Source organism: Podarcis melisellensis (genome assembly GCF_964234715.1).
Source record: "Podarcis melisellensis genome assembly, chromosome: 14".
Taxonomy (NCBI): Eukaryota; Metazoa; Chordata; class Lepidosauria; order Squamata; family Lacertidae; genus Podarcis; species Podarcis melisellensis.
In genome coordinates this window covers 42,919,666-42,935,761 of record NC_138546.1, presented here as the reverse complement: position 1 = coordinate 42,935,761, position 16,096 = coordinate 42,919,666, and the positions used below count along the sequence as shown (strand labels likewise).

Below are 16,096 nucleotides of genomic sequence, written 5' to 3'. Positions count from 1 at the left end.
GCTTAGCTCAGAGAAGCAGCAAAATGACTGGCAAGGAGCAAAAACCCCAAATCTCCTCTCTGGGAGCCCATACATTTGCTTGCTACTGATAAGCCGTGGTCTATACTCTATGCTATCAATACATGCTAAATGGGTCACTGTATATCTGATAAACACCACTATGGCAGCAGGGTACACTCATAAGTAATACTAGAAAGGGACAAATGTATTTTAATATTGTGTCAGGGAGCAAAAGGGAAATGAGGCTTTGAACGTACCATTGTTCGTCCCACTTGATAATTGTCAGAGTTGGTCTTTGTTTTCCTTAAGAATTCTTGGATATTCTCCTTGGATGGTATCATGCCTCTTGGCAGAAGTACATGAAAATGATCTACGAACTCCTGAAAAATTAGGCATACCTCTGCATGTTATTTAACACAGTTTGTCATTTTACTTTGAAAGTTCATTGAAGTCAACTCTGTATCTATGGAAATTCAGGCTGCCTTAGTAGATGAGATGAGAAACAGGGATCATTCCACCAGCTCTGCTGAAAGACTAGCTTCTGCCCTGAGCTGTTTCTATGTTGGCTGCGCATTCAAGAACTACTATTTAGGAACTGGTGCCTGAGTTTGCTTTTTTCCTCTTTCTTCTGTGTCCCCTTTCTCTGGTGTGTCATGCTTTTTAAAATCATAAGCCTGAAGGGACTGCTTTGTTTTAACTGATTGTATGCAAGCAGCTCTGGGAGGTTTTTCAGCTGACAAGTGGAGTACAAATGTTCTAAATGCATAATCAATAAATAAACATAGCAATCCTGAAAAGGGCTGTCATTGTGGATACTGAAAAGTAACAGTTTTAATTGCCTATTATATTCAAAGCTCTCTAGTTTACACAACTGAATTAATCAGAAAGGCATGAAAGCTGGGGGTGGGGCAGGGATCAATATTAAGCTCTCCCCACCCACATTGTTCTGGTGGCTGTATGAAAAATGTGACACCGGGATGCATAACACTAGTGTAGCAGGAATATGGTCAACCTTTCCTTTAACTAACATGTTGATTTGGAAATGTGTTTTGTAAAAGTATAATAATTCACAAATATGTTTTACACAAATATCACTATTTCCTGCACAGTGTTTCCCATGGTCCCTCCTTTCCTTCACTGATTTTCTATTTACTTCTGAGTCCTTGCCAGATAGCAGCTGGAGCTCACAATGAATATTCCCAGCCACATCTCTGCATGCTTGCAAGCCCTAATTTGACATGGCTATTTGTTCTGCCAGTTGCATCGTTTTTAGCTGCAGAAATAATACTTTCCATACACTTATGCATTCACCTACATTTAAATCAAGGAATTGCCCAACTGACCAGAGTGCCTTGGAGTCCACTTCACCAATACTTTTTTGGGGAGATTCAAATAATCTAACCTTGAAGGTGTATTTGGAACTATATCCTGACTGTCGTATGCGCACTGTCTCTCGCATCCCTGTGTACCGCAGCTGTCTAAGCACCTGGTTGTCGCTGAACCTCAGGGGAAGCTGAAAAAACAAAACATACAAGGGCCAAACAGTTACACATTGACTGCAAGTTCATCCAGGTAAGCAAGTTTCCATGGATGACTTTGTTGACTACCAGGGCTCACTGGTCCTTTGCTGATGGCTGCCCTTTAAATAGATCCCAGTCTACACCACCAGCATCAACCAGGCAATGGCCTCTAAGGAGGCTCCACTTGGGAAAAGGAAGGGTGGAGCACTCTCGGTCATGCTCCTGATGGAAGGGAAGGAGCCCAGCTGCCGTACCTCAGGCAGAACAAAGGGCATGGGGACAGGGAGGATGTAAAAAGCCTGAGAGAGTAGGAAAAGGGGAGAAGTCCAGTGGAGACAGAGAACAGTCTGGGCACCTAAATAAGGCTCTTCCACAGATACTGGCGCAACTTGGTCCTTGGTCAAAGGCCTTCTTCAGGGTATCCCCCAAGCCCCAGAGAATGCAGTTAGATAGGAAATATCAGCCGTCTGTTTATCTAGTCCCCAATCCCTGGGGAGGCATAGGAATCCTAGATTTCAGCCTGCCAAGGCTAATGGTATGGAGAGGTATATTCAGTGCTTATTTTAAAAGGGGGGGGAGGTACTCAATGGTATGCAGTACAGGCACCTCTTTTGTTATTAAAAAGTGTGGCACTTACTCTAATAACTTCATGGCGAGTACCGGCACCTATTTCTCTAGAAAAAAAGCACTGTCCTCTTTGGCATGAGACCCCAAGATGACAATTTTTCACAGCCCTCTAGCTGCTATGGTGGCTCATTTACCAGAAGTAATATATTTAGCATATGGACTTTGCAAGGCTTGGTTTGGTCAGAATTGAGTATACACTTCCAGAGTTAACACTAAATACATTACTTCTGGAAAATGAGTCACCATAGCCACTAGAAGGCTGTGAAAATTTGTTCTGGGTTTTCAGACAGGTCTACCCAGGTACTATCTGAAACTATATGGGCACATCAGTTGCCAAATGTGACCCCCCCCCAGCTCACCTACCCCACTGCTAGCTGAATCCCTGCTCCTGATATATAGCAAGATGGTATTGAGGATTATTGCTTTGTTGATCTGAAAGATCAAAAGGGCACGGCACCCCTTTACATTTATTTATTTTTTTATTCAGATTTGTCATGGCCAATGGCTAGTATAATCAAGTTATTTGGATTGGCTGTAACAGTCCAGCAAAACTGATTTTCATTGTGGATTACTTGGGATTGGAGAGGCATTTACCTTGTCAGCATTGGAGCGAATGCACTTGACAAAATAGGGTTCTGCTTGGCCAAGGGTCTCCATCAATTTGGTAAGCGATGCCTAAAGTGGAAAATAAAATTATGGAGTTGGCTTCTGCAACAATTATTTTGGTAAGAAAATAACATGTTGCCAAACCTCTCCTTATGCTATTTTTAAACTGTAATTTAATACACATATGAAATAGAAATTGTTATAATATTGCTTCTTATTGCAGACATTCAAAGGCATGAAAATGGCTTTCCTATACAATGCATAATAATGGCATTAAGTACATATATGTAAATCTTCAAAAGCATGTCACTGGATCAGAACAATAGCATCCATGTCCGTCAGCAGTTCTCCTACTGGAATGCTGCATATTTTAATCAAAATTCAGCTTCATTTATCTACTTAAGAGACAAGGTGTTCAGCTACATAACACTTACCTATAGGCCTGGAATGGAGGCTCCAGCTTGTGGAAATTCTGCGGTTAGACTGTTGATGGGGACAGACTATCACCAGGGACAGTTTCAGAAGATAGCTCTGGATGAGCATACCTGAACCACTTGGCTTTTGAATTAAAGGGTGCCAAAGTAAACTATAATGTCTCCGATGCTATTTAACATCTACATGAAGCCACTGGGAGAAGTCATTAGGCATTTGGGAGCAAAGTGTCATCTGTACACTGACGATACCTAACTCTATTTCTCTGTAACGTCTGACTTGGGAATGCCGAAATGGTCCTGGACTAGTGTCAGTTAGATAATTTTTGGACTTATCATATTGTGTCTAGTGTACACTGTGTATAGACTATTGTGATAAATAAATAAATAAGTGTAATAAGTGTAAGTGTAATAAATGAGTGTAATAAATAAATAAATAAATAAATAAATAAATAAATAAAGGCTTTTAATTAAAGAAGGGTAGAAAACTACTTAAAGCTATTTAAAGAGCATAGTGCTGCTGAAATTAAAACAGCTTTGGCAGAAAGTATATGGGTAATTAGTATACTGTATACATACAATTCATGTCCTTAACTTTATTAAGGGCTCCTATGGGCACCTGTGGAGTTAGCAGTCACAGCCTATGCACAATATAAAGTCATATAATCATATCAAGTTGACTTACTGTATATCACATCTGACAATTAATCAGTCTAGCCTAGTATTGTCTACACTGACTGGCAGAAACTCTTCAGGATCTGAATCAGAGTTCTATTTCCCAGTCGAGCTACCTCTGCCTTTTTTTAAAAAAAAATGGAGGTAATAGGAGTGAAGCCGATACATTCTGCATGCAAAGCATATATTCTACTACTGTGATATGGTAGCTATGACCCCAGAGGGATGATTGATGTCTAGGGGATTTTAAAGAAGATCTAAGCCATACATAAATGGCTTGGCTTGCAACAATCTTTTCTTTAATGCGAGTCAGTTACCGAGTTAACTTACATAGAGCTGGAAATGCCCAGAGGGAACTAGAGAATTTACTAGTTGGCCAAAAGAAAGAAAAAAAAGACTGTGATGTAAAAATGAATGGGACAACCAGGGATAATAAAGAAAATGTGAACTGCCACCAATTGTTGTTGTTGTTTTTCTAAAATCAAGAGTAGGCTGCATTCCAGTCCATCTAGTATCCCTATTTTATTTCCATTGGAAATAGATATCCCACATGTTTTTCCTTAAGTTAAACTTCATTAAATTAACAATGGTAAGTTACCTGGAACTGGGCACTGATGCTTGGAGGCTTCTTCTTCTTGTGAAGGTGGAGAAGAGACTTTGTGATACGGTCATGGAGAGTTAGGTTCGTCAAGTGCTTGAGCGATTTCACTTCAAGCAAGTGCTAAGAAACACAAAGATTCTAACTTTGGTTATGAGAAATTTGAACCAACATAAGCACAAATCTTTGCAAGAAACCAACAGTGGAGCTTGGTACTCACAGATCTCTGCCCCACCCTCCCCCTGCTGAAATTAGGCTTCCACTGTAGCCAATAGAAGGCTTTTTTCAAGCCCAATTGCAGTTTGGAAGTGCAAAGTTTACTTTTGGAAGTCTCAACTATCAAGGAAAGAATAAATCTCTACCCTCCAGCTGTAAGCCTCTGAAATTGTTCCTCTTCAAAGTCTAATTGTTGCTGGGGGCCGGCAGCGATCTTCCTTGGGATTATAGCTGGAGAAGGGCCCATGCAATCCCAGTTGAAATCACCAGGAAAATAATCCACTGCCTCCACCCTCCCACTCCACTTGAAAAAAGTAAAACCCCTTTTTCAAAACCTAACAGTCTCTGTGGTTGTGGTGCTCACAGCAGTTTATCTGGTTTGCAAATGTGCCCATCACATTCATACAGTGGTACCTCGAGTTACAAATGTCTCCGGTTACAAACGCTTCAGGTTACAAACTCCGCTAACTTAGAAGAGTTACCTCGAGTTGAGAACTTTGCCCCAGGATGAGAATGGAAATTGTGTGCCAGCGGCACAGCGGCAGCAAGAGGCCCCATTAGTGAAAGCACGCCTCTAGTTAAGAACAGTTTCAGGTTAAGAATGGACCTCCAGAATGAATTAAGTTCATAACTAGAGGTACCACTGTACATCAGTTGTACACATGGTGAAAACCACACTATGAGTTCATGGACAGTGTACACTTTCTGTATGCTTTCTTATGAAAAAGGAATAGCCTTGTAAAAAAGAGCATCATTTGTGAAATTAATCTAATTTAAATATGTTAGCTCAGGTTCTTTAGCTCTAGTACTCTCACCTTTGGAAGGTTAGGCTTCGCTTTGAAGTTCTTGTTTCGCCTAGGAAGAAGCAACAAAGATCCATATTAAAGCAGCAGGGACATGTTAATGCTAATTTGTAAACTTTCATGAGAAAAACATTTGCTTCTGGTGTAATGGCAAAGCATGTACTAGTGCAGTGTCAACAAATCTATCGTGAGTGCTGGTTTCATGTGGTCACTCGCACTCTTGCTTGTGGAAGTGTGTGCATCTGTTTCAGGAATAGCAGACTCCGGCCCTCCAGATGTTTGGGATTACAATTCCCATCATCCCTGACCACTAGTCCTGTTAGCTAAGGATGTTGGGAATTGTAGTCCCAAACATCTGGAGGGTCGGAGTTTGCCTATGCCTGATCCATCTGAAGAGATACTGAACTGAAAATACAAGTTTCACACATCTTTTTTTCAAACCCACTCAACTCCTAGTGACAAGCTTCTTTAGAACTGCAGACATTCTTTGACAATTAATTCAGATACCATATTCTTCCAGCTGTATCTTTGAAGGGGTATTTGGAAATTATAAAAGAGAATATAATTGATGTGATTACAATACTTTCACAAATAACTAAAAGGAGATTTGTGTAACACAGGAACCCCTTTTAATTTAATGAATGTTCATAATAAAAACTCTGGCTCTACTGATCAGAGTCTCTGGTCAGCTCCCAAGACCAGAAGAGAGCAATGGGGGCCTAGAACAGTTCAAAGGTTGCTTCCATGTATTTTATAGTGTCCCAGTTCTGCAGTCTACCTCATCATCCAGATTTAAGATACACTTTTGAGGATTTCTGAATTGTAAATCTGTGTTCCTTGGGTGATGAATGCTGAAGGGTAATAGAGATCTCTCTTACCCCCAGCTTGTCCCATGTTTGTTGCTATCCCTAGAGATCAGTTTATCTTTGTAACAAAGAACAAATATGAACTAACATGAGGATGCCATGGGCTCTCTCCAAGAGTTTGCTGTTAGTTGAATTCACAAATATCCCATCTTTGTCGAGGAAACTGCTTTGGCTGGAGAGTCTGCTCTGCCGCACGCCCATCTTGCTGTTCCAACCAACTCCATACATATCACTGCAATGTGGGAAACAAATACACTTTATTGCTTAGATTTCACAAAGAATATACCAGGTATTAATTTTTTTGTAAGAAAGGTAACTTTTCCAAAGTCACAATTTCATATGTAAAGCTCTTGCTCTAGCAGTCACACTTATACACAATCTGACTTACCGCTGACTTTTCTCATTGATAGTGTTAACTCCCTGCAGATCTGAAAGTGGTGTTCTGGGACGTTTGCGGGCAATACCTGTGGCAGCATATCAACAAAAAAATTAACATTCTATTTAGCATTAGATAAATTCTCTGCACCAGCTTGGGAGGGGGAAAAATCAGACTGCAACATGTGCTGAAAATGGTACATGCTGGGAACTGGGGGAGGGAGAGAAGAGCCATAAACGAGGAGCCATGGCTGGTAATAATGATATATTTGACTTAAGCTCTTAAAATAAAGAAAAGATGTCCTAAACTCGTTTGCCACAAACTTTACTTGTAATCCTACATATAAAGCCATATTTAAAATATATTTTTTAAAAGATGCACATCTCTATATCCAAGAAACAACACAAAGGGAAAAGCTTTTATAGGAGGAAAATATTGCAACTAAGAGCCACACCTCCAATAAGATTATTATCTGTAAAAGTTCTTTTCTGGTCAGCTGCTTTCTCCTTCGTATAAAAGTAGAACAATGCAGACCATATGAACACCACAAATTTGTGCAGAGGTAAGCCTCTGGATTCTATTAATAGCTTAACTGGAAATCTTTCTTATATACTGTGCTTGGACAACCTCCAACCTGGTAGCAGAGCTACCAGGAACAAAGTTCACTATTTTGGTCTGGGCATTTTCTTTTTAAAAGCCCAGCATGGTTCAATACATTTTACTGAATACAAGATACACTTCTTAGCTGATCCATCTTAAAAGCTACAGCCTCTATTGCAAAACATACTATGCAGAATTTAACACAAACATGGCTTGCCTTAAGTGGGTCTGAAAGTCTCATCTGAAATGCAAAACTATGGGAGCTCTAACCTGCATTACTAACCATAACATAGGTACAGTGGTGCCTCGCAAGACGAAATTAATCCGTTCCGTGAGGCTCTTCGTATAGCGGTTTTTTCGTCTTGCGAAGCAAGCCCATTGACAGCTTAGCAGATTAGTGCTATTAGCGGTTTAGCGGCTTTTAGCGATCAGCTGTTAAGCGGCTTATCAGCGGATCAGCTGATAAGCGGCTTAGCGGCTTAGGAAAAGGGGGGGGGAAGGGGAAAAACCCTGCAGGAACTTGCAATACATTTTCGTCTTGCGAAGCAAGCCCATGGGGAAATTCGTTTTGCGAAGCGCCTCCAAAACGGAAAACCCTTTCGTCTAGCGGGTTTTTCGTCTTGCGAGGTGTTCGTCTTGTGGGGCACCACTGTATTCAGAGATGGTGTAGCACAGTGGACAAGAAATGAATCAGGAAATTCTCGGTTCCAATTTCCCTCCTCCACCATGTCATAACAAATCAGATACAGAACTGACCTAATCTACAGGGTTTTCTAAGGATTAGCTGATAATGCATATTCAGCATTTAGAACACTCAGTATCCTCAAACTGGATTTATAAAGGGAGTCAACTGGCAGATGAGATTGGTTTAACAATTCTGGAACCTTTGAACCCAATCATCTGGTATGGAATGACCCCAAATTTTAGGTAACTAGATTTGCAAAATAAATTTACTGGTTTGTTCCCCTTTGATATACCCTTGTGTAAGGGAAGTACAAAAAAATAAGATATTATACACCCACACACACTTGGCTAGAAGTCAAGCCAAGACTTATTGCTTTTAATAAGGCCACAAATATCCTAATTAGCAAAAAAAAAACAAACACAAAAAAACACAAAAAACTGAGCAAATAATAATAAATCTTTCAGTCATAGTATACCCATAGGACATGAAAAGATTACTGAAGAGATAAATAAATATTAATAAATTAAGGTGATTCAATAAGCTAAAGCTCTATCTTGATGACAAGATTTGAAGGTGAGCAGTCTGACTGTGTTTGGCAAGAATCACTCATGCAATGTAATCTTCTCTGGGCCTAGTCATTTTCAAAACATTAAATTAGCATTTGTAAACTTTATTATTTCTTCCATGACCACTGAATTTTCTTAAGAGCTGCTAGTGAGGCCCTTTTGTCAACAACTATGCATGAATTGCATCATTCATGATTTAAGAGCAACGAGGGATAATATTTATTCAATTTCTTAGTCACCTTATACAAAGCGTCTCTAGGTAACTTACATATACAAATTAAAATAACCATTAGGTTTTAACCATAAAATACTATTCCTCCCCCACCCCAAAGCAATAAGCATGATTATTACACTCTCTCAAAAGCCTGGGAGGTGGTTAGTGCCGAGCAAGCAGGCATCCCCGGGAATAGCATCCCATAAATTAGAGGCCACAAGTAAATATTCCCTCTCCCTTGCTGCCACCCTCTGATCTTCTCTCACATGATCTTCAAGTGAAGGGAGGTATTCCATTTGGTATCAGGGTCCTGAGCTGCATAGGCCCTTTTATGTTAAAACCAGCACTTTTGAGCCAGACTCAGAAACACAAGCGTATGTGCCAGAACCAGTGTTATATGTGCAGGCTGCTTCATAATATGCTACTGTAATGTTCTGAAAATAAGTAGTCCCCTGTGGGGGAAGAGAAGCATTCAACTATATTAACAGAAAACAATAAATGCCATCCCCTAAGGATCTGTATCGCACCCGCTGCTGCATAACTGATTCATAAGGACCTAAAGTCATGGAATAAGGAGTGAGGTCTGCAGAAGTTTGCAAATTGTTCAGGACAGAAGAATCCCAAGCAGACCACAGATGTATACCAAAAATAATTTGCAAAGTAAAAGTTATAGCAGTGTGCACCTAACTACTACTTTTGTGTTTTTATATTGTAAACTGCCCCGTGGTGCTTGGATGAAGGGTGGTATATAACTTAATCAATCAATAATACTTGGTGACCAGTTGTTTGTAAAATCATACCATGCCTTCCAAACCTGATTAGAAATTCACAGAAGCAAGAGTTGGAAGTTTCTCCTCATTGTGTGACCCAGCACACAGATGGCTGGCTTAACAAGTGGTTACACACACACTGTGGCAAAGCTACAGCTTGGTAAATCTGCATTCTCCCCATGGAAAGCTCCAAATAGGACGGACGGGCAACAAAATGGCTATTGAGAGCAAACTGATAAAGACAGCCAGTATCTTAATATATTTATATAAAATCTATTGTGCAACTTCATTTGAAACACTTGTGTGTAGTTCTGGTCACCTTAAGAAAAGATAATGCAGAGCCTGAAAAAGCAAAGGGCGACTAAAGTAACTGTGGGGTTGAAGCACTTTTTCCCTAATGGGAAAAGGCAGAAGTATTCAATACTTTTTGAATTAGAAGCAAGATCAAGGAAAGACACAGTAAAGACTTAAAATTATGAATGATGTTGAAAATAGGGAGGCATTTTTTTCTTCCTCTCTCTATGCTGGAACTCGAGCTAACCCAATGAACTTGATTAGCACAAGACTCAGGACAAACACAGTTTCACACAAAACGTAAAACACTTTATGGATTTTGTTAGCAACAGCTATTGCGAAGAGCACTATACTTTTTTTAAAAAAGGTGGTGAAAATTCATTGGGCCTAATCAACAACTATTGCCCTTGACTAGATGGAGCTAGATGCGGAGGACAAAGAGATGAATACCAGATGCTGAGGACAAACAGGAGAAGGCTGTTGACTTCCAGCTTCCCACAGGCATTTGGTTTGATGCTGCTGGAAACAGAATGCTGGCCTGGATGGACCTTTTGTCCAGCAGAGCAGTTCCTACGCTGTTCCATCCAAAACTGATTTCAGAGCATGCTTTTACATTTTTTTCTTGTTAATTATATATTCTTATTTTCAAACACAATGGAGAAAATCCATGTAATGCAAAACTCATGCAACTTGTTCAACTCAGTTCATATCACACCATCCGTCCAGCTCTTCTTATAGGTTAACACCATCCACACCCATTGCAGAGGGAACACCAACCTTTGTGGGGGATGGTACTCCAAAAGATACGCAACATATACATGAGGGAAAGGCATTTCCTTTATTAAGATTAGCAGCGATGTGGCGTCTCTATAAGCCATTACAGCACAAATGCAAAAATGGAGGTCTATGAAGGCACAAGGTTTCAGTCTTCCTTGGAACCCAACACATTGAAAAGCTGAATCAATTCTGTCCAAGTAGTGAGGCAAACATTGAAAAGAAACTTTTTTATTAAAAAAAATCTCCTGTTTCAAGAGTCTGAAATGGTGATGCGCCTGATCATTAAGGTGGAATGGTTACTGCATATGCAAAGCTGTTTAATGAGCAAGTTAGCATCAAGGTACCCTTCAGTAGGCTCCCAATGTAATTGTAACACTGAAACACCATGCGCTACTCTTTATGGCAGAGGGTGTTATGTTTCATGCTGCTAGACCCCTGCTCCTCCCACAACAGAAATCCAGCCATCATTAGTATCAAAGGCAAACGGGCCTGGTTTTCATGCAGGACTAGTTCATTATGTAACAAACGGAAGTGAGGAGAAGGAAATGGAGACCAAGTGCATATCTATTCTCTTCTATGAAGGAAATCCTCCAAAGGCACAACAGTTCTTCTACATTGCACTAGAGTTCTCAAAAAGTGGAGGGTTTTCTTTTAAAAAAAGATGTATATACATTTATATCCACATGTAGACACTACTATATAAAAAAAAGAGTGCACCAGAATTTGGTGGAATCTTGCCAAAAAAAAATTCTAGCTAGAATAAATACAGATTAGATTATTCCTCTGCCTAAGGGTGTCACTAATGAAAAGATTTTTAACTAAAATCTTGGGATACCTAGGAGATTTAATCAACAGTTCCTTCGGTAAAATGGCGCCATGCCTTAATCAGGCTTATATACTGGGGAAATCTTTATGACTGAGGTAAAAACAGGATTCAGAGCATCCACTCAAACCTCTAGGGCCCATCCTGCCTATAAATTCCCAAGAAAAGGGCACTAAGATCCCTCCGACGTTTTAACAGGTCTTGTCATTCAAGATGCCTTCAGGTTCTGCATTACAAGGTTCCAAGCATGGTTGCCCACCCTTGCTACTAAGTATGCTCCTGGTTTCCATTTCCTGCTGTGTGTGAGTGTCATGTCAGAGAGATGGTGGGATATGGCGCCTTACTGTACTTCTCCTCCTTGCATCTCTGCAGGATCTCTAAGCTCCTCTGATGAACTGGGTGATGGAGAAAGCTAAAACTATCCACACTTTTCAAAACCGCATCATCATGCCCTTGGGAAGCAAAACAAAAACATGGAGAAAAGAGAAAGATTACATAAGCAGAAACCAACGAAGAGTCAAGAACAGTGCGGACAACTGCCTTATTGACACAGAATAGTTCAAAAGTGATGGGTGCTTTCTGCCTACGGACAGTAATTTCACCATTTCTAGCAATTCTGAGGAGTGCACAAGACAGAGATGAACTGATCTTTTACTGGATCATTGTAAGGTAAGTTGCTAGGTTTTGGGCAACTTCCCTTCATTTTTTGAAAAGATAGAGCTGCAGTCAAAATAATGAATTATAAATTGGAATCAACAATGAAACAGCACTGCATTTTATAATGCATGGCCATGATATGTGTTAACAGTTTTATCATAGCATTTTCATAAAATAGCATGACATTTCTATGTTTAATGGGATTAATGAGCTCACTTACCCTTTAGCAATTAGGATCACATCTTCCAAAGGGCATTGCCTAATGCATCATTTTAAAAAAGCTGTTCTGATTATTATAAATATGTGTATCTGATGTGGGCTGTGAATTATTTCCAGATTAGGTATAGCCTGTTGAAATGTGGAATTCAAAACAAATCATAACAATTATTGCTTTTATGTGGCTCTTAGGGCTTTAATCTTGAAAACAGAAAACTATAATCCATGTGTCCAATAATTCTAATTATTACATATCTTGTACTTTCAGTCTTGCAGAAATCCTGCATCAGATATGCCAGATTCTGCATGTGGACTCTCATAATGCAGGACAGGACTATTTAATCTACATAATTTATTCTAGGTGCTCTCTTTGTTACAGTTTTTTTTTACTTTTAAGCATCATGAGTTATTATTTGTGTTGGGCTTGATTCATATTACTGTTATTACAACATAATCAGGAAGATAAAGACTAAATGGCAGTGCCTCTTATGTTTGTAACTGAACATCAGAAAGGCTCAAGTCTTGCACTGTAACACTTGGGAACTGATTTTTAGTGGCAGATCTGGAGATGGTTCACCACAAGGCGCTTGTTGAGGGTGTTGTTTTGAGTGACTATTACAGTTCATCTCTCATATGCAGGCACAACAGACACTCAAAATAACTCTCTGTATGAACAACTTGTGAGGAATCGTCAGCAGATATGCCACATGTTTAGTTCATAGTTAAGCCAAGGGAGATTTGAGGTTTGTATAGTTTAAGTTTGCCCAAGACTTTTCTGCTGAAGAAACAGACATTTGAGTGATGTCACAAAGTTGTACTTGTGCAAAAAGAACAATTCATGAAACTATCATGTGATTGGACCATCAAATATATTTTTCTGGAAGTGAGGCTATTTAAAATCTGGCTTCAAATTACCAAAATTGCTTGGTTACCACTGAGTATCCTGAGCTTGTTGAATCAGTCTCTGTGCTTATCTTTGCAATACAGGTTTTTTCAGCAATGACAGCTATGAAGACAGTAGCAAGCTATCTATCAATACTGATCTCAGACTATGGCTGACAACTATCAAACATTGCATTGACCTACTTGTTGGAAAAATGCAAACTAAGCCATCCTACTGATGATGCTTGCCATAATGAACTTTTTCATTAATTATATTTGACACTGCCTGTTTAATCACCTGTTTTTAGAATAACTTTCATAGTTTATGAATTAATAGCCTGTAATCAGTTGACTGGTGTTCTTAGATTCCCATTAAAAATAAAACACTGTGAATAACTGCAAGTACTATAAATATTTCAACAAATTCTACACTGTGAGGAGTATTAAGTAAATTTTTGCTTGGATTCCTCAAATAATGGTTATTAGATAGGCGAACTTGCAATTAAAACACCTGAAACTGACAGCTGCTGAAGACCTTAGATCCAAAATTCATGTGACAACAAATCAATGGACCATCCTAACAAGCAAATTTGGAATTGTGGGTTGCAATACCAAAAAGCTTAGGGACAATTGGTCTAACAGCCCACATCATATAACTTCCCTGCAAACTTTGTAGAAGCAAATCAGGATGAATGTTCAACAAACAAGTTGTCTGGAAGCGACCTTGATGATGAAATGGAACTGACCGAAGGAATGGATTAGACTGAATAAATTTCAGAACAGCTGCAGTCTAGATGTGGACAGACCACAAAAAAGTTCATTTTAAACTGGATGCTGCATATTTATTCTATGATCTTGACTGGGCAGTCTACCTCACATTATACCATTTTAACTACTAGCTTTGTTTCACCATCAATAGCCAGCAGAAATGGTTACATAATAAGGATTATACTGACAGTAACATGGGATAGCTAAATGCAACACAAACATAGCTCAAAACAGAAAGAGTTGCCAGATACTTAAAACAGTCTCATGTAACAGAGAAGGGTGGCTATTTAACCTTGCAGCATATTCCTAACACAAATGGTTAAGATAGAGGATGAACCAAGAACTACAGCAAAATATGATACAGGACCACTATTACAGGGAAATTACAATGGTGGAAATAGATTCTTTGCCTGAAATTTTCTACATCATCTAAATATTACAATTTAAAAAGCCAGAGTTTGCATTCATAATGATTTCACAGGCCCACTTGAATGTGGATCATTTTTATGTGAGATATATTAATCAATTTTTAGTGTGGAATGCAAATCTTTCTTTACTAAAATTTGAAATACGAACTTTGAAAATGTGGTGTTTGTTTTTTACTTTCAGTTATCAGGATGAAAGTTTGCTACTATAAATGTAGAAGGGCTACAGTATCACTTGCTGAGTCAGGAGAAGAAAAGCACAAACTTTTGCATTCATTCAACTCTAGAAACTTAACAGATGTATTTGAAAAGCTAAACTACATAAACAGAAGTACAAAAAGCTACAGAAGAAAACACTGCAAATAAATATTAACTTCAAGTTAATGCACAGCACCGATATTCAACATCACTGGCACGGAAAGAACAAAATAAAGTGATTTAAAACGAACGAGACATAGGCATGAGATACTTTCCATATGTACCATAAATGTAACTGTAGAAGCTTTCTCAGACAATATTTCCTATTGCTTTCTGACTGTCCATGAGATGTTCCACACACCTGTAGATAAAAGCTACCCTTGTAAAGAACAGCAGTATATGATTAAGGAAGTATATCTAAGAGTTGATGTGGAATGCTCACATCAGGAGTTCAAGCTATACCAGGTGCAAGAACCTTAAAAGCCCTGACTATTCCACTTAATGCTTTTAGATATTCTCCATCGTACATTTGTAACAATTAAAAACAGATGAACTTCCAGGGTCCAAAGTTTAATTTTTCACACCATCATTGCCTCCAACTAGATTTGAGTTGGCTAGAAAATTTACCACTATTTCGCTGAAAAATGCCCCCTCCGAAAGCTGCTTTTCTTAGTGGAAGCTAATCCTCCCCCACCCCACCCCCCCAGTACAAATCAATATGACTAATCTGACCCAATAATCCTTCCCACCCACCCATGCAAGCAGCAGCTACTCCTATCATTATACATTTGTAACATGTAGTTTGGGCCAGAGTGAAAACCTTTTAGCACCTGCAAAAATGTATTTTCATTTGTCCAAAAGGAAAGCTCTTATTCCCCTCTCCCCTTGAGTTTCCCATTTTTAGGAATAAGATCACAGCAATCTGCATTGTGTGTGTTTAATTCTTATAAATAATAAAAGCTGCAAGAGACTGACACAGTTAACACTCTGGATATTTGTGAAAGCAGGTTAGGTTTTGTTTCTCACATGACATCCCCCCTCCCTGCCAAAAAATGAAAGAAGAGCAAACATGGGAAGCCTGTATACCATCACATATGAGTATATTTTTGCCAATATAGCTTCTCAGCATATGCACTCGCAGCAAAACACACATTTGTGTCATATATATCTGTAGTGAAAACATCCACCATCCTACATGAAAACAATACCTTGTGCAATAGCCCAAATTCTTGCTCTTCTAGCTATGTAGTTGATAGACAAGTTAGTACCTGTGCCACAAAATCTGCATTTTAGCAACAGTGGTTTCTTGAACAAACTGACTGGTAGCCATGATACACTTGGAAGGGCTGAGCATACGAAAATTATTGTGAAACAGATTAGAACATCAGGCACAATTCCATTATTCTATTTCTAAATTAGCAGCAGCCAGATTTTACTATAACATTTGTAAGCATACTTGCAAAACGAATATCCCGAGTAACTTGCAATTAAGTGCCAAATATA

General features: G+C 39.1%; 1 protein-coding gene and 1 long non-coding RNA gene across 11 annotated transcripts in view; one reads left to right on the top strand and one right to left on the bottom strand.

The window, feature by feature from the left end:
* The window catches only part of MYO9A (myosin IXA), a 174,924-nt gene that overhangs the window by 82,202 nt on the left and 76,626 nt on the right, over positions 1 to 16,096 (bottom strand). For 9 of the 10 annotated variants that reach the window (XR_014162892.1, XM_081888342.1, XM_081888341.1 and 6 more), the window contains 8 exons: positions 11,792 to 11,899; positions 6,731 to 6,806; positions 6,431 to 6,574; positions 5,489 to 5,528; positions 4,458 to 4,580; positions 2,742 to 2,822; positions 1,403 to 1,513; positions 258 to 380 (listed from right to left, as the gene is read on the bottom strand). Coding sequence is in view for 9 of the 10 variants with exons in the window: in XM_081888342.1 (XP_081744468.1) it covers positions 258 to 380; positions 1,403 to 1,513; positions 2,742 to 2,822; positions 4,458 to 4,580; positions 5,489 to 5,528; positions 6,431 to 6,574; positions 6,731 to 6,806; positions 11,792 to 11,899 (806 nt within the window). In the remaining variant the exon portion in view is untranslated. The remainder of the gene's footprint in view (positions 1 to 257; positions 381 to 1,402; positions 1,514 to 2,741; positions 2,823 to 4,457; positions 4,581 to 5,488; positions 5,529 to 6,430; positions 6,575 to 6,730; positions 6,807 to 11,791; positions 11,900 to 16,096) is intronic. The other variant, XM_081888339.1, reaches the window with a different exon arrangement.
* On the top strand, positions 6,817 to 10,853 carry LOC309356963. The gene is made up of 2 exons (XR_014162967.1): positions 6,817 to 7,619; positions 7,978 to 10,853. It is a non-coding gene; the product is annotated as an uncharacterized lncRNA (long non-coding RNA).